The sequence below is a fragment of the Cervus canadensis genome, chromosome 11 (assembly GCF_019320065.1).
Source record: "Cervus canadensis isolate Bull #8, Minnesota chromosome 11, ASM1932006v1, whole genome shotgun sequence".
Lineage (NCBI taxonomy): Eukaryota > Metazoa > Chordata > Mammalia > Artiodactyla > Cervidae > Cervus > Cervus canadensis.
Genome location: NC_057396.1, coordinates 73,169,569 through 73,193,770, shown reverse-complemented (window position 1 = coordinate 73,193,770; position 24,202 = coordinate 73,169,569). Strand labels below are relative to the sequence as shown.

At 38.2% G+C, this 24,202-nt stretch overlaps 2 protein-coding genes across 2 annotated transcripts in view; both read left to right on the top strand.

The window, feature by feature from the left end:
• Window positions 1-24,202, top strand: part of LOC122450481 (fatty acid desaturase 2-like protein FADS2B) — a 914,319-nt gene that overhangs the window by 645,315 nt on the left and 244,802 nt on the right. The gene's annotated exons all lie outside the window — the stretch shown is intronic.
• Window positions 18,761-19,717, top strand: LOC122450491 (olfactory receptor 5F1-like). The gene has a single exon (XM_043482868.1). The coding sequence runs from the start codon at window positions 18,761-18,763 to the stop codon at window positions 19,715-19,717; it is 957 nt and encodes a 318-aa protein (XP_043338803.1).

Below are 24,202 nucleotides of genomic sequence, written 5' to 3'. Positions count from 1 at the left end.
CGCAGCAAGCCAGGCTTCCCTGTTCATCACCGACTCCCGTAGACTGCATGAGTCTACCCAAACCCATGTCCATTGAGTCGGTGATGCCATCCAACCATCTCATCATCTGTCATCCTGTTTTTCTCCCACCTTCAATCTTTCCCAGCATCAGATTCTTTTCAAATGAGTCCGCTCATTGAATCAGGTGGCCAAAGTAGTGGAGTTTCAGTTTCAGCATCAGTCCTTCCAATGAATATTCAGGACTAATCTCCTTTGGGATGGACTGATTGGATTTCCTTGCAGTCCAAGGGACTCTCAAGAGTCTTATCCAACACCACAGTTCAAAAGCACCAATTCTTTGGTGCTCAGCTTTCTTTATAGTCCAACTTGCATATCCATACATGAGAAATGAAAATCAAAGCTACAGTAAGGTGCCAGTCTACACCAATCACAATGGACATCATCAAAAAACCTACAAACAATAAATGCTGGAGAGGGGGTGGAGAAAAGGGAGTTCTCTTGCATTGTTGATGGGAATGTAAATTGATACAGCCACTTGGAGAACAGTATGGAGATTCCTTAAAAAAAAAAAAAAAAGAACTAAAAATAGAAACCACCACTGAACATATAGCTGAGAAAACCACAGTTCAAAAAGACACATGTGCAAAACACTATTAGGACAATAGTCATTCCAACAAGTATGAGTCCATACCTCATTATGGTTTTAATTTGCACTTTCTTGATGACTAGTGATGTGGAGTATATTTTTACATACCTATTGGTCATTTGTATGTCTTCCTTGGGGAAAAAAAAAGTGTCTATTCAAGTCTTTTGCCCATTTTTTAAATCAACTTCTTTGACATTTTTTACTACTAGGATGTTTGAGATCCTTACATGTTTTGGACATGAACTCCTTATCAGATCTATGATTTGCAAATATTTTTCCAAACACAAGTTGTCTTTTCATTATGATGATAGTTTTATTTGCTGTACAGAAGCATTTTGATACAGCCCACTTATATATTTTTGCTTTTGATTTCTGGGCTTTTGGTGTCACATTCAAAAAATTGTCAATGTCAAGGATATTTCCCTCTAAGTTTTCTTCTAGTTTTTACAGTATAAAGTATTACATTTAAGTCTTTAATCCATTTTCAGTTGACTATTTCATGTGCTGTAACAGCAAGAGTTCCACCAATGTTTCTCTTTTGCATGATTAGTCATGGCTTTTTATTGCAACCCTCTCACTTTTATCTGAAAACTTAGCATTGGTATGCCTTGTAATACCCATTTAAACTTATTTCATCAATTCAGGACCTCCCCCTAAGCTAAGATAATGCTTGCTCTGTCATATATTTGCTCAGAGTGTGTTTATGGGTGTGTTTACAGGAAATGGCAACCCACTCCAGTGTTCTTGCCTGGAGAATCCCAGGGATGGGGTAGCCTGCTGGGCTGCCATCTGTGGGGTCACACAGAGTTGGACACGACTGAAGTGACTTAGCAGCAGCAGCATACAGCATATACACATACAAGTTTACATGCATTGAAAATATATAAAGCATATTTGCTATATCCATTCAGCAGATTATATCAATCAACTATCTCTCAGAGAAAAGATTCAATTTATGTTAAAGAAAAGCTGGCCAGAAAAGAAAGCAAAGTTGATTTAATTGAGAGCAAGGGTCATTATTTCCCTGAGTGCTCAAGACTATTTCCTTCCCCTTACTGCCTGTATCAAAAAGTACCAGGAAGCTCTGACTTTCTTTTCAAAACATTCTCCTTTACTTCTCTACCACATATTTCTAAAATTCCACAAGAATATGATTGTCTTTTGTAAGAGAATGTCCTTTGGGAATAGTCATGAGTTAATCATAAAATGTTTAATGTTCTCTTTCAGTGTGATTAGTTATTGGAGCTTTCTTCCCTTCACTCCTTGCTTCTTTACGCTGTTTTTTATAAGTATCATGGGACCCTGCAAGGGGTAACCGCCCTAATCATCAGCAGGACCAGGTTCTTCATATTGCATTTCTACCTCCATGACCTTGAGCCAATTGATTCTTTATTTATTAGCTCCCTCATCTCACCAGCAGAAGGACCAGCCCAGATGATTGCTAAGGTGGTTTTCCTTCTAACCCTCCTGGGATCAGAAAAGCTTTGAGTGAGTTTCAGACCTGAGCAATCAGAAGTTAAACCTTCAGAGAAGCTATCACAGCAAAAACTAACTTAGGTTTCCCATGCCAGTGTGAGACTCAGACTCCAAGACCCAACATTTTTACTGATCTTCTTTCTAACAAGATGCTTTGGGCATTAGTAAGACTGATTGAGTGTTCAGAGATGGGTGATTACTGACCTTGAAAGAAATTATTTGCCTCACTCCTAAACAAGTTTCAGAGGAACTAATTAATGAATGCCCTTTTAAATAAAACATCATGGGTGATAATTGCTGTTCAACTCTGAAATGTAGCTCTTGAGGCCTGATACAGTGAGGCGGCAAAGAACTGACCCCGGGGGAATCACAATGCCTTTGTAAATTAACATAAGGTGTGGGGTAGTTCTTTCTAGCATTGTAAGTTTATTGCTTGTTACCCTGGTTTCTTGAAGCTAGATTGTTTGCCCTACAAAACAAACAACAGAAAAATTTATTCGCATTTAGCAAAAATTGGCAAAGCTGGAAGATTAAATTGCTTTATAAAAATCAGAAGCTATAGGAAAGGCTGTAACTCAAACTCTTTGCTAGTTGAAGAACATGGGTCCTAGTTTTCAAAGGCTGCATATTTTGTTATTCCCATTACATGACGTTATAGAAAAGGCAGAAATATACAGACAGAAAAAGATCAGTGATTGTCAAGGGTTTGGAGGTGGGTAGATGTGTAAAGTAGGTGAAGCACAGGACATGTTACATTAGAAAAAAATAAGTAAAAAGTGCACGGGATTTCTCTGTATCATTCCTCACTGTTGCATGTGGGTCTACAATTACCTCAAAAATAAAAACTTAATTAAAAGCAAAAACAAAAGAATGTGTGTACCTTAGGAGGACACTTTTAGGTTGGAACAGCAGCTCTTGATGTTTAGCAAGTTATTTAAAACCCCTGACTTTCTGTTTCTTCAAGCGTAGCTGCAAGTTAGTGGTACCCACAGTCAGGAATTAAATAAGACACTGTGTATAATGTGCCTAGAAGATAGTAAGTGCTCAATAAATATTACTTCTCATTCTTGCTTAATTATCACTATTATTGTCACCCAGACTATTGCACTAGCTCCTACCAGGTCGCATCACCTCTAGACACTCTGACTATCCTACACAAAGCCACCTTTCCAACAGGGTAGCCCTAATGTGATAAAAATTAACCTCTTTCTAGAGAATAATGTCCCAGCTCACTAAACCAATTAGACCATAATATGACTCCACCTAGTTTTCTATTCCTATCCCATACAACTTGACTGTACTGTTCCCCATAATCTCAGCTAAATGTGACCCCTGTTTGTCACATCACCAGGCCCCTCCTTCAGTCATTCCCTTCACCCGATATTCCTCTCATCACAGCTGGACACCCAAATCCTACCTTCAGTGCCCGTCTCAAAGGGCACCTCCTCCACAATGATTATTTACTGCCTAATCTAATACACAATGAATATTCCTTCCTTCCTTTGAGTCTTCATCAAACTCTGTGTTTCCTTCTTATGACTATTAACAATTCTGTCACAAATTTTAGTCATTATACATTAGCCATGCTTTATTTGATTGGGGCACTCCTAAGGATAGAGACTACATTTTTCTGATTATTTTTATTAACAGCAACAATGAAGCCCAACAAATGATAGTATTTTAACTTTAGTAAATAAGCCCTATTTTGTTGCTCAGAAATGGCTGTAATTCTGTTTTATAAATGTGAGACTCTCCTGGGAGCAAGGTAGCATCTGGAGTTTAAAGAAAAAATTAATGACAAACTTCAGTCTGATACTCTTCCCTTTGACTCCTCTCCAGTGAGCTTCCCAGACCAATATCTTCTTAATCTTACCTGCACAAGATCACCAGTCCTGTACCATCAACATTATCAACAGTCCGTATGCTCTCAGGCTTCCCACATAAACACTTACACATTTGTCAGAGTATTAGTTTCATCTCAATTTTACAAGCAAAATTATGCAAAGGTTATAGTCATTTAACTTCCCCCAGACTCATCTTCTATTCCCGTTGTTTTTTTTCCCACCAAAGTGTCCACAAGCCCAGAATCTCCTAAAAGCCCTTAGAAGTACCTCATCAAGGGCAAAATCCATGACACAGGGGCCTCAAGTTTAAAACCAGGTAAATCCAAGTATGAAATGAGAATGGTGAATGTGTCTTTTATACCAAGAAATAGTAAATTAAAAATTGGAAGTCTATAAATTGGGAAGGGAATGCTTGAAGCATTGTTATTGACTGATACTGAATAATAAATATGTTAAACAGGCTTATTTTCAAATCCCAATCTCAATTAAAAATAAATAAAAGGAGAGTTACTACCCTTGAAAAGGACAATAAAGAATTAAGTGGACATTCTTAAGGGTATCCTAGGGTCCTTTTTAAGTAGATTTTATAGAAACATATTCATTGTGAAAAGCTTAAACAACACAGTAACATAGAAAATTTTTTTCAATGATCTCATCACACAATAACAACTGCTATTAAGTTAAGTGGTTCATTTTTTATCTTCCTTGTTTTAAACCTTTCTCCCCTATTTTGTGTTTTGAAAACATCTGTATAACATTTTATTTTTACTACACATTTAGCCAGAGAATGATATCTTCATGGTTTATAAACACTTGTTTAAGACTAGCAATAGCTGAAAAATATTTTGATATATAGGACTAAGTCTACAGTTCATTGGGCTTAAATATTCAACAGAGAAAAATTATTATTTTAGTAGTTGATCATTCCATCTGTAGCCAGGTGCATCTGAGCCCAAAGCTTGCACTTTTAAGGATGAAATTCATTAAAAAAGCCATTTTAAAATCATTTTCAGGTTCTAATTTTTTAGTTTTTGGTTTTTTTAGAGAAAAGGTAGAGACCTGGAAATTTCTTTAAGGCAGAACATGCAACCTTATTCTGTACAAATCCTGTCTATCAGCTTTTAAAAAATCATAGTAAAATAACATAAACATATATAAACTTGTCATTTTAACCATTCAATGTATAATTGACATTAGATGAAATTGACAATGTATAAGTGACATTAGGTAAATAACACTCATACAACCATTACTGCCATCCAATTCAAGAATTACTTTTTCATCATTTGAAACTAAAACGCTTACCTATCAAACAATAGCTCCATAGTGTCCCCTCCCCTACCTGCTGGTGACCACTATTCTATTTTCCATCCTGTGAATTTGACTACTCTTCACTTCCCAGGTGGGCCTAGTGGTAAAGAACTCGCCTGACAATGAAGGAGATGTAAGAGACGGGAATTTGATCCCTGGGTTGGTAAGATGACCTAGAGAAGGAAATGGCAACCCGCTCCAGTATTCTTGCCTGGAAGGTCCCACGGACAGGGAACCTGATGGGTGACAATCCATTGGGTCACACAGAGTTAGACACAACTGAAGCGACTTAGTACAAGTACCTCACGTAAGTGGAATCATATAATATTTGTCCTTTTGTGTCTGGCTTATTTCACTTAGCTGAATATTTTAAATTTCATTTATGTTGTAGCATGTATCAGAATCCCATTCCTTTATAATCCACAATTCTACAATCCAAAAATATGGATATCCTCCTGCAACCCAGGAGACCTGGGTTTGACTCCTGGGTGGGAAAAATCTGTTGGAAAAGGGATAGGCTACCCACTCCAGTATTCTTGGGCTTCCCTTGTTTCTCAGCTGGTAAAGAATTTGCCTGCAATGTGGGAGACCTCGGTTCAATCACTGAGTTGGGAAGATCCCCTGGAGAAGGGAAAGGCTACCCACTCTGGTATTCTGGCCTGGAGAATTCCATGGACTGCATAGTCCATGGGGTCGCAAAGAGTCGGATACCACTGAGCGAATTTCACTTTCACTTTCACTATATGGATATATCACTTTGATTATCCATTTATTTGTCAATGGATATTTGGGGTTTTTTTCCACATTTTTGACTATGATGAATAGTCCAGCTATTGTCAGGAAACTTTCTAGCCATGTAAGAACAAAACAAAGATTTTCTACTGAAATTAGGATGAATATGACAATATAAAATATTAGCTGGTTTGTGAACACTCATTTAACAATTACTAAGCACCTACTCTGTAGCAGATATTCTGCTAGGTGGACAGTGCTGAATGAAAAGAGCTTTTCGATTAATGTACAAAGTACAAGGGTGCCTAGAAATAAGGGGACAAAGACAGGGAGCTGGCCACGCAAACCTGGCAGCCTCCTCAGGTACAATATGGAAGGCAGTTTGCAGAGGTGCTCTGATGGCCTGGCCCCGGGACCCCAGGGAGACTGACCCCGACATCTTCTGCTCTGTTCTCCGCCTTGCCATCATATGTTAATCTGGTTAATCCAGGCACCCGAACAACTGTCTCCACGGCCCCACTGTGGATAAGGGCCATGGGACAGCAGGATAGGGCTGTGGAGAGGCAGTCGGGCAGGAAGGGGTGAATATTGTGTCTGGTGAAGTTTCCTGGCAAATGCAGCTCCACCTGGGTTCCCAAACCTGTCTTCACATTCATCAGAAATATGTGCACCTTTAGCTGACTTATCATTTTACTGACATCTAGGCTGCAACATGACTATCTAACACTGCGTGAACATTCCACAGTTTAGAGATGCATCAGCTTTTGGAATCTGCTCTATGTGAACATGAGATTGGATTTGAAATTCATTTGCATTGTAACAGGAAATCTCAACACTGTGTTTCTCAAAGGGAGAAAAGGAAGGACAGCTTTAACACCATTTTTTTAAACTTTAATGTCAGACCCTTTAAATATTTGAAAGAGGCAAAAATTAAATTTCAAGTTATTATTATGGATAAAATTGATAGGGCTTCTCTGGTGGTTCAGGTGGTAAAGAATTTGCCTGCAAAGCAAGAGACCTGGGTTCGACACTTGGGTCGGGACGATACCCTGGAGAAGGAAATGGCAAACCACTCCAATATTCTCGCCTGGGAAATCCCATGAACAGAGGAGTTTGGCAGGCTACAGTCCATGGGATCACAAAGAGTCTGACATGACAGCAACTAAACAACACCAACAAATGAAATAGATCATTAAAGAGAACTGACTACATAGCCCAAGAAACTCTATTCCATGCCTGGTGGGAAATAAATGGGAAGAAAATTTAAAAAAAAGAGAGATAATATGCATATAGAGAGCTGATTCACTCTGCTGTGTAGCAGAAACCAGCACAACAGTGAAAAGCAACTATACTCCAATTAAAAAATTAAGTTAAAAAAAATCTTCTTAAATTTAAAACTCTATTCTTCAGAAATTTTTCATAGTCATTTCAAATGAAAAGGCTGAGGTAAACTGTTGGAAGCCAACTCAAGTTTTCCATTCAAAACTTTGGAAAAAAATTATTTGTAATTTTTTTACAAATTCAAATCATGTTTCTTATCATTTTGAATTGTATTTGCTTCAGTAAAATGTGATATTTGAAAATAATTTGAAAATAATATATTATCCTTCCCAGTGTCTTCAGTATACTGAACAATTAACATGTTTCTTTACTTAACTATGACATGAAATCTATTCAGCTCGATGATGACTAATTTTATGTGTCAGTTTGGCTGGGTCACAATGCCAGTCTGTGGTCAAACATTATTCTAAATGATTCTGTGCAGGTGTTCTGGGATAATAGTCACACTCACACCAGTGCATTTTGAATCAGACTGCCCTCCAGCATGTGGGTGGGCCTCATCTAATCAGCTAAGGCCTGATTAGAATAGAACACTGATCTTTCCTGAACAAGAGAGAATCCTGTGGCAGACTCCTTTCAGACTTGACACTCCATCATTCTTTTTTCCTGTGTCTTCAGCCTGATGGTTGGGCTTGAACTATAACATCAACTCTTTCCTGAAACTCCACCCTGCAGAAATTGTACTTGCCAGCCTCCATAATATCATGAGTTGATTACTTAAATAAAATAAATGTCATTCTACTTATACACACACATTTTATTGGTTCTGTTTCTCCAGAGGACCCTGACTAATACAAACACAAATAATAGCAAACAACTAGTGCTCCTTATGTAACAAGATACTATTCCAGTCTCTTCACAAAAGTTAACTATGTAACTACTATTATTATCATTTTCACTTTATATATGTGGTTACAAAAGCTCAGAGATATTAGGGAACTTGCCACACAGCTATTGAGTATAAAGGTAAGAATATAAACCCAAGTTCTGTTTTACTGTGTATGATCTTAATTAATATGTACTAATATACTCCTTCTCAAGTTCTGAATAAGAATAGCATTTTTCAAGCTTCAATTTAGTTCTATTAATTGGAGTAAAATCACTATGCATGGAGACTGCAGTTATCAAACTAAAAGAGGCTTGCTCCTTGGAAGAAAAGCTATGACAAACCTAGATACCATATTAAAAAGCAGAAACATCACTTTGCCTGCAAATGTCCATATAGTCAAAGCTATGGTTTCTCCAGTAGTCATGTACAGGTGTGAGAGTTGGACCATAAAGTAGGCTGAGCACTGAAGAATTGATGCTTTTAAACTGTGATGCTGAAGAAGAGTCTTGAGAGTCCCTTGGACTGCAAGGAGATTAAACCAGTCAATCCTAAAGGAAATCAACCCCAAATATTCATTGGAAGGATCGATTCTGAAGCTGAAACTCCAATACTTTGGCCACCTGATATGAAGAACTGACTTATTAGAAAAGACCCTGATGCTGGGAAAGATTGAGGGCAGGGGGACAAAGAGGTGACAGAGGATGAGATGGTTGGATGGCATCACTGACTCAATGGACATGAGTTTGAGCAAACTCCAGGAGATAGTGAAGGACAGGGAAGCCCAGCGTGCTGCAGTCCATGGGGTTACAAAGAGTCGGACATGACCTAGTGACTGAAAAACAACAATGGGAATATTAATAAAATTGGCTTGGTAGGACAGAATAGAATAGAATTGTTTAAAGGAATAGAATAAAATAAAGCAGGAATAAAGTTTCACATATATGGTCAAATCTATCAGGTTTTCTTTAGTTATTTTAAGCTTAAAAAATGCACCACTACCCCCACGTATCTTTACTGGTATTATGTTATGCTTATATTTACCCATCATGATTTTTAAACCAAACCCCCACAAAATATCTGGTAAATATATGTACCACATCTTCTTTATTCATTCCTCTATTTATGGACAATTAGTTTGCTTCCATATCTAGGCTATGTAAATAACACTTAGATGAACATTAGGGCACAAATGTCTTTTCAAATAAGTGTTTTTGTTTTCTTAAGATAGATATCCATGAGTGGAATTGCCAGATTGTATGTAGTCACATTTTTAATCTTTTGAGGATCCTCCATATTATTTTTGATAGTGGATGCTTTAATTTACATCCCACTCACGTGCACAAAGGGTTCCCTTTCCTTCACATTTACCAACACGTATTATTTCTTGTCTTTTTTATTTGCCATTTGAACAGGTGTGAAGTGATACCTCACTGAGGTTTTACTCAACCATAAAAAAATGAAAATTTGCCATTTGTAACAACGTGAATGGTGGACCTGGAGGGTATGATGCTTAGTGAGATAAATTAGATAGAGAAAAGACAACTACTGTACATTTTTTTACACACACATGCATATATACATACACAAGTGCATATATACATACATACACATACATATATATGTGCGTATGTATATATATAATTTACTCCATTCCATCAGAAGGTCTTTCAAGCTTGAAAGGCATTAGAAATAAGCCCAAGGGCCTGTGTTACTATAAACAGGCTCTGTGGACCACTCCATTTGTCAGAGTTGAACACAAATAGATCTTTAGTTCCTGAGATACACATAGCTCTTTGTATCAAGGCCATTCCCAAACCTGGTGTGTACAGCCAGGGACTTCATTCCATTTATGCAGTTGAACATAAAACCCCACATCATTTCTTGTACCAACTCCTATTGATGGGAGCTAAATGTGCATATAATGGCATTTTAAAACTCCAATTCCAGGGAGGAGCCAAGATGGTGGAGGAATAGGACGGGGAGACCACTTACTCCCCTACAAATTCATCAAAAGAACAACTGAACACTGAGCAAACTTCACAAAACAACTTCTGATCACTAGCAGAGGACATCAGGCACCCAGAAAAGCAGCCCATTGTCTTCAAAAGGAGGTAGGACAAAATATAAAAGATAAAAAGAGAGACAAAGAGCTAGGGATGGAGACCATTCCCAGGAAGGGAGTCTTAATAGAGGAAGTTTCCAAACACCAGGAAACCCTTGCACTGGCGGTTCTGGGGGAAGATTTTGAATCTCGGAAGGCAACCTAACTGGGAGGAAAAATAAATAAAACCCACAGATTACGTGGCTAATAGCAACTCCCAGCAGAAAAGTACCACAGACGCCCACATCCGCCACCACCAAGTGGGGGCAGAACGGAGAGGAGCAGGCGGCATTGCTTAGGGTAAGGACCGGGCCTGAGTGCCCTGAGGGCAATCGGAGGGAGCTTTTGTGAGATAGCAACTTAAATTGTGGGATAACAAAAGAGAGAGCGAAAATTAACCAGCCCGAACACACTGCCAGCCATTCGCAGGACAAAGGGACCGTGCAAGTCCAGAGGAGTTAGCCGGCTGCGGACCAGCCCATCTGCGCCAGAGGCACGAGGCAGGGGGGAGGGGAAAGGGGCAAACTCAGCCCCAGAGGCGGCATCCCCTACCATACTGCAAACAGGCCTCCAGTTTCTAACCAATGATTTCCTGAGATTCTGGATGGTCGACATCCACTGGGAGGATCGCGGCTAGACACAGGGCACACGCACCTGACTGGCGTGGGCGGAAACTGAGGCTGGGGCCGCGGAGGGGAGAAGGCACACCACACCTGGGGAGAGTGCACCCGTCAAGCTCCTGGCTGCCTGAGCTGCTCGGGGCGGGGAAGGCACAAAACGCAGGCCCAACTGAGTCCGCGCTTTTGTGGAATACCCGAAAACTGGAACCGCATGCAACGCAGGGCCCGCTCTATATAGAGCAGCCGGGAGCCTGAGCAGTGTAGACGGGGAAAGCACACACACACATGAGCGGGGGCAAACCCAGTGTGGCCGGAACACTGCGAGTGCTCCCCACACACAGCGGTATCTGTCTGCAGGGCTCTGCCCTCCCCGTAGCAGGACTGAACCAGCAAACCTGAACAAGAGACCACCTCCGCCCGCCTGTGTCAGGGCAGAAATTAGACACTGAACAGACCAGCAAACAGAAGCCAATAAACAAAGGGAATCACTTCAGAAGGGACAGGTGCAACAGATTAAAATCCCTGTAGGTAACACTGACTACACCAGAAGGGACCTATAGATATTGAGAAGTGTAAGCTGGAACGAGGAGCTATCTGAAACTGAACCAAAACCACATTGACCGCAACAGCTCCAGAGAAATTCCTAGATATATTTCTACCATTTTTTTTTAAATAATTGTTTTTCTTGTCTTTTCTTTTTTATTTTTTCTCTTTCATTTTCTTTTGAAATTCCCTATTACTCCTCCATTACTCCTTAACTTTCATTTTCATAGATTTTTACGTTTTTTTTAATTAGGAAAAATTCTTTCTTTCTTTTTTTTCTTTTTTCCTTCTTTTTTTTCTTTCCTATTTCTCTTCTATGTGCTATTTTTCTTTTTGTCTTATTTCTTTTAAAGTACTCTAGTACTCCTCTACTACTCCTTAATTTTCATTTTCAATACACTATAACCTTACAAAAAAAAGAAGAGAAGCCCTATTTTTAAACCGAAATACAGGTCCATTTTTATTCAGGAGTGTGTTGATTATTCTCTCCCAATCTTGACTGTCTGTTTTCTACCTCAGAACACCTCTATTTCCTCCTTTCCCCTTCTCTTCCCAATCCAATTCTGTGAATCTCTGTAGGTGTATGGGCTACGGAGAACACTCTGGGAACAGACAACTGCGTAGATCTGTCTCTCTCCTCTTGAGTCCCCATTTTTCTCCTCCTTCTAATCTCTATCTCCCTCCTCCCTCTCCTCTTCTTCATGTAACTCTGTGAACCTCTCTGGGTGTCCCTCACGGTGGAGAATCTTTTTGCCATTAACCTAGAAGTTTTATTATCAGTGCTGTATAATTGGAGAAGTCCTGAGACTACAGGAAAAATAAAACTGAAATCCAGAGGCAGGAGACTTAAGCCCAAAACCTGAGAACACCAGAAAACTCCTGACTACATGGAACTTTAAGTAATAAGTGACTGTCCAAAAGCCTCCATACCTACACTGAAACCAAGCACGACCCAAGAGCCAATAAGTTTTAGAGCAAGACATACCACGCAAATTCTCCAGCAAGTCAGGAACATAGCCCTGAGTGTCAACATACAGGCTGCCCAAGGTCACATCTAACACATAGACTCATCTCAAAACTCATTACTGGGCACTCCATTGCTCTCCAAAGAGAAGAAATCAAGTTCCACGCACCAGAACACCGACGCAAGCTTCCCTAACCAGGAAACTTTGACAAGCCAATCGTCCAACCCCACCCACTGGGTAAAACCTCCACAATAAAAAGGAACCACAGACCTCTAGAATACAGAAAGCCCACTCCAGACACAGCAATCTAAACAAGATGAAAAGGCAAAAAAATACCCAACAGGTAAAGGAACATGAAAAATGCCCACCAAGTCAAACAAAAGAGGAGGAGATAGGGAATCTACCTGAAAAAGAATTTAGAATAATGATAATAAAAATGATCCAAAATCTTGAAAACAAAATGGAGTTACAGATAAATAGCCTGGAGACAAAGATTGAAAAGATAGAAGAAATGTTTAATAAAGACCTAGAAGAAATAAAAAAGAGTCAATTAAAAATGAATAATGCAATGAATGAGATCAAAAACACTTTGGAGGGAACCAAGAGTAGAATAACGGAGGCAGAAGATAGGATAAGTGAGGTAGAAGATAAAATGGTGGAAATAAATGAAGCAGAGAGGAAAAAAGAAAAAAGGATCAAAAGAAATGAGGACAACCTCAGGGACCTCTGGGACAATGTGAAACGCCCCAACATTCGAATCATAGGAGTCCCAGAAGAAGAAGACAAAAAGAAAGGCCATGAGAAAATACTCGAGGAGATAATAGCTGAAAACTTCTCTAAAATTGGGAAGGAAATAGCCACCCAAGTCCAAGAAACCCAGAGAGTCCCAAACAGGATAAACCCAAGGCGAAACACCCCAAGACACATATTAATCAAATTAACAAAGATCAAACACAAAGAACAAATATTAAAAGCAGCAAGAGAGAAACAACAGATAACACACAAAGGGATTCCCATAAGGATAACAGCTGATCTATCAATAGAAACCCTCCAGGCCAGAAGGGAATGGCAGGACGTACTGAAAGTAATGAAAGAGAATAACCTACAACCTAGATTACTGTATCCAGCAAGGATCTCATTCAGATATGAAGGAGAATTCAAAAGCTTTACAGATAAGCAAAAGCTGAGAGAATTCAGCACCACCAAACCAGCTCTTCAACAAATGCTAAAGGATCTTCTCTAGACAGGAAACACAGAAAGGTTGTATAAACGTGAACCCAAAACAACAAAGTAAATGGCAACGGGACCACACCTATCAATAATTACCCTAAATGTAAATGGGTTGAATGCCCCAACCAAAAGACAAAGATTGACTGAATGGATACAAAAACAAGACCCCTATATATGCTGTCTACAAGAGACCCACCTCAAAACAAGAGACACATACAGACTAAAAGTGAAGGGATGGAAAAAAACATTTCACGCAAACGGAGACCAAAAGAAAGCAGGAGTCGCAACACTCATATCAGATAAAATAGACTTTCAAATAAAGGGTGTGAAAAGAGACAAAGAAGGACACTACATAATGATCAAAGGATCAATCCAACAAGAAGATATAACAATTATAAATATATATGCACCCAACATAGGAGCACTGCAATATATAAGGCAAACACTAACGAGTATGAAAGAGGAAATTAATAGTAACACAATAATAGTGGGAGACTTTAATACCGCACTCACAACTATGGATAGATCAACTAAACAGAAAATTAACAAGGAAACACAAACCTTAAATGACACAATGGACCAGCTAGACCTAACTGATATCTATAGGACATTTCACCCCAAAACAATCAACTTCACCTTTTCCTCAAGTGCACACGGAACCTTCTCCAGAATAGATCACATCCTGGGCCATAAATCTAGTCTCAGTAAATTCAAAAAAATTGAAATCATTCCAGTCATCTTTTCTGACCACAGTGCAGTAAGATTAGATCTCAATTACAGGAAAAAAATTGTTAAAAATTCCAACATATGGAGGCTAAATAACACACTTCTGAATAACCAACAAATCATAGAAGAAATAAAAAAAGAAATCAAAATATGCATAGAAATGGATGAAAATGAAAACACAACAACCCAAAACCTTTGGATCACTGTAAAAGCAGTCCTAAGGGGAAGGTTCATAGCATTACAGGCTTACATCAAGAAACAAGAAAAAGGCCAAATAAATAACCTAACTCTACACCTAAAGCAATTAGAGAAGGAAGAAATGAAGAACCCCAGGGTTAGCAGAAGGAAAGAAATCTTAAAAATCAGGGCAGAAATAAATTCAATAGAAAGTAAAGAGACCATAGCAAAAATCAACAAAGCTAAAAGGTGGTTTTTTGAAAAAAATAAACAAATGACAAACATTAGCAAGACTCATTAAGAAACAAAGAGAGAAGAACCAAATTAACAAAATTAGAAATGAAAATGGAGAGATCACAACAGACAACACTGAAATACAAAGGATCATAAGAGACTACTACCAGCAGCTCTATGCCAATAAAATGGACAACTTGGATGAAATGGACAAATTCTTAGAAAAGTATAACTTTCCAAAACTGAACCAGGAAGAAATAGAAGATCTTAACAGACCCATCAGAAGCAAGGAAATCGAAACTGTAATCAAAAAATCTTCCAGCAAACAAAAGCCCAGGACCAGATGGATTCACAGCTGAATTCTACCAAAAATTTAGAGAAGAGCTAACACCTATCTTACTCAAACTCTTCCAGAAAATTGCAGATGAAGGTAAGCTTCCAAACTCATTCTATGAGGCCACCATCACCCTAATTCCAAAACCAGACAAAGATGCCACAAAAAAAAAGAAAACTACAGGCCAATATCACTGATGAACATAGATGCAAAAATCCTTAACAAAATTCTAGCAAACAGAATCCAAGAACATATTAAAAAAAATCATACACCATGACCAAGTGGGCTTTATCCCAGGAATGCAAGGATTCTTTAATATCCACAAATCAATCAATGTAATACACCACATTAACAAATTGAAAGATAAAAACCAGATGATTATCTCAATAGATGCAGAGAAAGCCTTTGACAACATTCAACACTCATTTATGATTAAAACTCTCCAGAAAGCAGGAATAGAAGGAACATACCTCAACATAATAAAAGCTATATATGACAAACCCACAACAAGCATCACCCTCAATGGTGAAAAATTGAAAGCATTCCCCCTGAAATCAGGAACAAGACAAGGGTGCCCACTCTCACCACTACTATTCAACATAGTGTTGGAAGTTTTGGCCACAGCAATCAGAGCAGAAAAAGAAGTAAAAGGAATCCAGATAGGAAAAGAAGAAGTGAAACTCTCACTGTTTGCAGATGACATGATCCTCTACATAGAAAACCCTAAAGACTCTACCAGAAAATTACTAGAACTAATCAATGAATATAGTAAAGTTGCAGGATATAAAATTAACACACAGAAATCCCTTGCATTCCTATATACTAACAATGAAAAAACAGAAAGAGAAATTAAGGAAACAATACCATTCACCATTGCAACAAAAAGAATAAAATACTTAGAAGTATATCTACCTAAAGAAACAAAAGACCTATACATAGAAAACTATAAAACACTGATGAAAGAAATCAAAGAGGACACAAACAGATGGAGAAACATACCGTGTTCATGGATTGGAAGAATCAATATTGTCAAAATGGCTATTCTACCCAAAGCAATCTATAGATTCAATGCAATCCCTATCAAGCTACCAACGGTATTTTTCACAGAACTAGAACAAATAATTTCACAATTTGTATGGAAATACAAAAAAACCTCGAATAGCCAAAGTAATCTTGAGAAAGAAGAATGGAACTGGAGGAATCAACCTGCCTGACTTCAGACTCTACTACAAAGCCACAGTCATCAAGACAGTATGGTACTGGCACAAAGACAGAACTATAGATCAACGGAACAGAATACAAAGCCCAGAGATAAATCCATGAACCTATGGACACCTTATCTTCGACAAAGGAGGCAAGGATATACAATAGAAAAAAGACAACCTCTTTAACAAGTGGTGCTGGAAAACCGGTCAACCACTTGTAAAAGAATGAAACTAGAACACTTTCTAACACCATACACAAAAATAAACTCATAATGGATTAAAGATCTAAATGTAAGACCAGAAACTATAAAACTCCTAGAGGAGAACATAGGCAAAACACTCTCCGACATAAATCACAGCAAGATCCTCTATGACCCACCTCCCAGAATATTGGAAATAAAAGCAAAACTAAACAAATGGGATCTAATGAAACTTAAAAGCTTTTGCACTACAAAAGAAACTATAAGTAAGGTGAAAAGACAGCCGTTCAGATTGGAGAAAATAATAGGACAAATGAAAACAGACCAAAGGATTAATCTCAAAAATATACAAGCAACTCCTGAAGCTCAATTCCAGAAAAATCAATGACCCAATCAAAAAATGGGCCAAAGAACTAAACAGACATTTCTCCAAAGAAGACATACAGATGGCTAACAAAACACATGAAAAGATGCTCAACATCACTCATTATCAGAGAAATGCAAATCAAAACCACAATGAGGTACCATTACACGCCAGTCAGGATGGCTGCTATCCAAAAGTCTACAAGCAATAAATGCTGGAGAGGGTGTAGAGAAAAGGGAACCCTCTTACACTGTTGGTGGGATTGCAAACTAGTACAGCCGCTATGGGAAAAAGTGTGGAGATTTCTTAAAAAACTGGAAATAGAACTGCCATATGACCCAGCAATCCCACTTCTGGGCATACACACTGAGGAAACCAGATCTGAAAGAGACACATGCACCCCAATGTTCATCGCAGCAATGTTTATAATAGCCAGGACATGGAAGCAACCTAGATGCCCATCAGCAGACGAATGGATAAGGAAGCCGTGGTACATATACACCATGGAATATTACTCAGCCGTTAAAAAGAATTCATTTGAACCAGTTGCCTAATGAGATGGATGAAACTGGAGCCCATTATACAGAGTGAAGTAAGCCAGAAAGATAAAGAACATTACAGCATACTAACACATATATATGGAATTTAGAAAGATGGTAACGATAACCCTATATGCAAAACAGAAAAAGAGACACAGAAATACAGAACAGACTTTTGAACTCTGTGGGAGAAGGTGAGGGTGGGATGTTTCAAAAGAACAGCATGTATACTATCTATGGTGAAACAGATCACCAGCCCAGGTGGGATGCATGAGACAAGTGCTCCGGCCTGGTGCACTGGGAAGACCCAGAGGAATCGGGTGGAGAGGGAGATGGGAGGGGGGATCGGGATGGGGAATAAGTGTAAATCTATGGCTGATTCATATCAATGTATGACAAAACCCACTGAAATGTTATGAAGTAATTAGCCTCCAACTAATAAAAAAATTAAAAAAAAAAGTGTAAATCTTTTTATTTTAAATTTCACCTGAGCTTATTAAGAATTCTAGTAAAAAGGAAAATAATGGACAGCACAACTAAGACTCTATGAAGGAAGCCATAAATACCTGGTGCTACCATTCACTGCTGTGGACAGGTACAGTATATGCAACTATGTGGAATTAATTTGATAGCATGCTTTGTAACGAGTGCAGTTGTTTTGGTCCACTTGCAAACACTGCAAAAGCATTCTTAAGAATGTCATAGATGTCAAAATATTGGTTATTCACAGCAGGCACTGTTTTTGCTGCTTGAAGAACACCAGAGTGATTTCTGGATGGTGATGCATGAATCTTGCTGTTGAAGAGTGTGCAGAGCAGTCTTGATGAGAAAAGAAGGCTTTTGAGTTAACCTTACATGCTTGTGCAGAGGATGAGCGAGAACTCAGCAAGAATAGTTCTATACTTTGCATTTTGGATGTGAGTGGGCTAGAAGAGAAAGAATAGAATGTATATGCTGCATTTTCAGAAACTTAAGTGGACTATGCAGACTTTGACCAGCAAATAGGGAGCTCCACAACCCAGATTCAATACAATTGCTTATTGAATTCCAATGCTTGTTCATTTGTCCACTAGTTCCCCCTTTACTACAGCGACTCCGGGAGTTGGTGATGGACAGGGAGGCCGGGCATGCTGCAGTCCACGCAGTCTCAGAGAGTCAGACATGACTGAGCAAGTGAACTGAACTGACCTGATAGTCACACTGCTTGCGCTACTGTATTATCCCAGGATTTTATTTTTTCTATGTGTTAGTAACTTCATTAACATTTCTACTATTTCTTATGAAATTTGGACAATGACATATTTATAAGGAATACAGGTTTAAGCATACAATATCTTTAATAAATGGCCAGAAATAATTGTACTTTGCTGACAGAGTTCATCCTGTTGGGATTAGCAGACACATTGGAGCTACAGACTATCCTTTTTTTTCTTTTTCTGGTGATTTACACACTTACAGTTGTGGGAAATATTGGAATGATCCTTTTAATCAGGACTGATTCTCGACTTCACACACCTATGTATTTCTTCCTGGCAATCCTGTCTTTTGCAGATGTTGGTTATTCATCCACCATCACTCCAAAGATGCTGGTAGTCTTTTTAACAGAGAAGAAAACCATCTCCTTTGCTGGTTGCTTCCTGCAGATGTACTTCTTTATAGCCTTTGCCACAATTGAACGCATCCTTTTTGGGTTAATGGCCTATGACCGCTATGTGGCCATATGCAACCCTCTCCTTTACCCCTTGATCATGTCCAGGACGGTCTGCCTGAAAATGGCCGCAGGGGCTTTTACAGCGGGCCTGGTGAACTCCATGGTTCACACAAGTTACGTGAGCAGCTTGCCATTCTGCAGTTCCAATGTCATCCATCACTTCTTCTGTGACACCCCTCCAATTTTTAAGCTCTCCTGTTCTGACACACGCCTGTATGAAAGCATCTTGTCCACGTTTGCTGGTGTGAATATAGTTGGGACCCTGCTGGTGATCCTCACCTCCTACTGCTACATTCTCTTCTCCATCTTCCATGTACATGCAGGGGCGGGGAGGCGCAAAGCGTTCTCCACTTGTGTGTCTCACCTGACAGCCATCATCCTGTTCTATTCCACCTGCATCTACACTTATCTGAGACCTACTTCCAGCTACTCTTTGAATCAGGACAAAATGGCTTCTGTGTTCTACACAGTGGTGATCCCCATGTTGAATCCTCTGATCTACAGCCTTCGGAACAGTGAAGTGAAGAAGGCTTTATGGAATGCAATTACTAGGAAAAGGGTCCCTTTATTTCTGGGGTTGTTTGGTTAATTTTCTGAACTAAGTGGAGTATTTAATGAATTTTAAAATACTGGTTGAAGCTTACTATGATTGTGGGCTTCATTTTCTTAACTTAGTAGAGTACATATTGAACTTTAAAATGCTGGATCTACTTATCATTTTTTATTAGAATATTTTCTATGTAATCCTGTTGTATTTATATCCAAATATATGAATCCAACTGGAGATGGAAATTGCAACCCTCTCCAGGATTCTTGCTTGGGAAATCCCATGAACAGAGGAGTCTAGAGGTCTTCTCTGTCCATGGGGTTGCAAAGAATTGGACATGACTTAGCAACTAACCTTCATATGAAATTCTAAAACTTTCATCTAATTGTTCTATATTTCCACTGGGTTCTCAAAAGTACGATGTGTTTCAATGAAAGTTTGGTTAGAGAATAAAAAGATTAATTATTGGGCTTCCCAGGTGGTGCAGTGGTAAAGAATCTGCCTACCAATGAAAGAGATGCAGGGGACATGGGTTCGACCTCTGGGTCAGGGGACCCCCCTGGAGAAGGAAATGGCAACCCACTCCAGCATTTTTACCTGGAAAATTCCCTGGGCAGAGGAGTTTGGTGAGCTGCAGTCTGCTATGGGGTAGCAGAGTGGGAAATGACTGAGTACCTGATCATTTAGAGACAAAAGTTACAGTATCATATAACCTAATCATATAGAGTATTTTTAAGATCCATTTAGCTTTTCCTTTGGCCTTTGTCAGAATTAATGATTAGTATCAATAAGAGATAATGATATGTTACATATGTCAAAAATACTTAAAATTGATTTCCATTTTAAGTTTTTGAATTATTTCCCCAGGAGACGCTTAAGTCATATTTCAATACTCAACTTTTAATTGTAGCAGTAGACCTTTTATTTCCCTTCTTCCCCTCATGCACATATATGTTCATTAAATAATAAGTATGAGCTTGTACAAACATATACTGTCAAGAAAATTGCTGACTGACTAGAATGCACCAATTGAAGTAGCACTCTTTGGATCCCTTTCATTCTCCATAGATTTTTCCAATGCTTTTCTCACTTTCTGTCTCCCAGACTGAGACATATACACAAACCACAAGCACACACATTCAAATATGGCAATTTTTAAACAGTACATGGCTCCAAAGTAGGTAGGTCAATGCTCAGTGAATGAATGTGACATATATTCTTTTTTATAACGAGTTCATGGATTTCCTGTGTAAGGGAATCAGTTATCAAGTTAGCAATAAAAATGAGTTAAGATGTGTTTTAATGTTAAAGTTAAGCATTATATGAAGTTAGCTAGGAAGCTGGCTTAGTAGGACTCTGGAGGAAACTGAGTGGGAGCCTGGACTTGCTAAGGAGACAAGCCCTGAGATGCTGTCAAGCTAACCTTATGGCCTGGCACAAAAGGTCAGTCCATTCTAACATCCATTGCCCTATGTCCACATAGTAGACTTTCACCAAAGGGATATTCATGAAGTCATTAATGTTGTCAGTTCATCCCTGGACCATGCTCTCACCCCAAAGCTCCAAATGGGTATCTGGTCCTGGAGGCCATTCAGGGGACTAATCAGGCTGTTCTCAGAGATGGTTCACTCCTTCACTGAGTGACTCACCCACATTTTTCTGCACCAGCTGGCTGCTCATTGGCTGTATTTTTCTGCATTCCTTGTCCTGAGTATTCAGTGAAATCATTTACATGGTCAAGATAGTTCATTAATAAATATCAATATTATATTCCTTGAATCAAATACTTTAATTTCTGGTATAATTTAGAAATAGAAACAATGTTTGGGAGGTTAAATCCATTTATTCTGTGATTTAGGGCTTCCCTGGAAGCTCAGAGGTAAAGAACCTGCCTGTTAATGCAGCAAACACAGGTTTGATCCCTGAGTCAGGGAGATCCCCTGGAGAAGGAAATGGCAGCCCACTCCAGTTTTCTTGCCTGGGGAAGCCCATGAACAGAGGAGCCTGGTGGGCTGCAGTCCATGGGATCGCAAAGAGTCAGACATGACTGAGTGACTACACACCAAATTCTGAGTTTTAGGTTATATGCATATCTTATTTTGAACCTTGTTCTCTAATCTCTAAGTCTAGTCTCTTATATTCAGCTACTTTCATTTGCAAAGTCTTCAAATATTTTCAACTTTGGGAACTATTACCACTTAATTATATTTATTAATTTTAATTAAGTGAATATGTACTGCTTATGTAACTCAAGATTATTTATTTAGCCTTTAATTGCTTGTGAAAATTATTTTTAAATCATATTTTCTTGCTTATTCAAAGAATTTATGTAAAACATATTCAAAATATTTTTTTTTAATGTTCTTTGACTCAAAAGAAATTTAGAATGTAAAAACATTGAGACCTCTAATTTTGAGTTTGATTGTATCCTTCTCTTCTTTAGAATTGGACAATATTTATCAAACCCTCCCTTATGAATGTAGCATTCTTTTGCACCTTTTGCTATTTGCATTTTGTTCTGTTTTTCTAATGTCCCTGTCTTTTATTTCACTTAAACATTTAATGTTGCCACCTACCACTTATTGACCATGTTTTGCCTTATTCAAGTGTTTTTGAGTATTTAATTTACTAAAGTTAATGAATTTTGAAACCCATGCCTTCATGCTTTGTTCAGTAAATATTCATCAGCAATTTGGGAAATCAGAGACTAACTTACAAAACCTGTGAATGTCATAAAGTTGGAAAATTAAGCAAACACACTGGAAAGGATGAAATAACCACAAGATGCAAATATATAACCTCCCAAAAAGATGAAATTATTGGAGTCCTGCATTTAGGAAGAAGAAATGTGCAGAAACAGTAGGTATTAATATATAAAAACAATGTTTTGTTTACATTTGTTAAATATAAACCAACATGCACAAAAATAATTTTCATTAGTTCATTTAAAAATAGGAAGTCTTACATTTTGTAAACAACTATTAGGTAAAGGGTAATGGTGGGGTTAAGTGAAACAATAAGCCTGTTCAACTTCACACAACTCAATTAAGTTAAAACATAGTGTATTAGCTTATAATTATGCTTTAAAAGACAAAGATAAGTGATAGTATGTCAATAGGACAAAGATAAATGGTCATGTGCATGGAAAAAAGTGAAATATAAAGTCGTTGAATAGATTTTAAAAGATACAATCTGCAGTAAAAGAAAGCACTATGAACTTTATTGAAAATATATAGATTTATTGAAATATATAAATTTATAGAAGCAATTTTAAAACAGTCTTTTAGAGACTGTATGGAATATGTCTCAGATAGAAGGTATGGCATCAGAAAGCAGAAATGTGGTCATTTGTTGCTAAACTTAGGTATAATTTACTTCTTTGGCTGGGAAATTGGTATGTATCATCTTTTTATCTTTAAATTTTGTTGTTTTAATCCTACTGTGAAGACACTGCATATACCTACACTCCATCCTAAAGTCTCAAAATAATCTGTGGGATGTTTAAGTCACTTAATAAAAATTATTACTCTAGAGTTGTTACTAAAGAAGGATGAATCTTGGCCAAGGAATTTCAAGTTTTTGCAAACAAGAGATCAACTGGTTGAAGAACTATGTCAAAAACTTGTTTTCTGAATTGGGCTCCAAGTCCTCAACTTCCTGAAATTGTATGATCATTGTAACCTTGTGTTGTAAGACAAATAAACATATAAGATGTCATTCATTATCCATGTTTGTGTTCAGTCTGTTTCAGATTCATTAGCACGCTGGTAAGAGAAGACAGAAAGATGAAAAGAACATACAGACTTGGAGAGTATATGGAGATACAAAGTTTATCTAAATGCAATGCCGACTCTTGCTTTAGTATCAAAAAAAAAAAAAAAATCATTGCAAGATGCATGATGCTGAGCAACTTTTCATTACATTTTCTTTTAGATGTTTTCTAGTTCCAGGGCTTATATTTATCCTTAATCAATTTGAGTTGATTTTTGTTCATGCTCTAAGGTAGTTGTCCAATTTCATTCTTTTATAGGTGGCTATACAATTTTCTCAGTATTATTCATTGGAGAACTGGCCCGTTTCCCACTGAGTGTTCTTGGCGCTTTGTCAAATATTAGTTGACTATATACAAATGTTAGTTGACTATACACAGCCGTGTTGTGTGGTGTGCGGGATCTTCGTTCTCCACCACAGAATGAACCCAGGCCCCCTACAGTGGAAGCGTGGAGTCTGAACCACTGGTCCACCAGGGAAGTCCCTAAAAGACTTGGTCTTAATGCTCACGAGGGGTCCAAGAGACAACATTTTAGGCCTGTAAGGAACAGAAGTAGAGTATTATTTGCAATAGTGAAGACATGGAAGCAATGTGAATGTCCATTAGTGGATGAATAGGTAAGGAAAATGTTATATGTGTATGTGCATGCACACACACAAAATGGAATTATTAGCCATAAAAACAGGAAACCTTGTGATTTGTCACAACATGGATGGACCTTGAGGGCATTATGCTAAGTGAAAAACTAACCAATC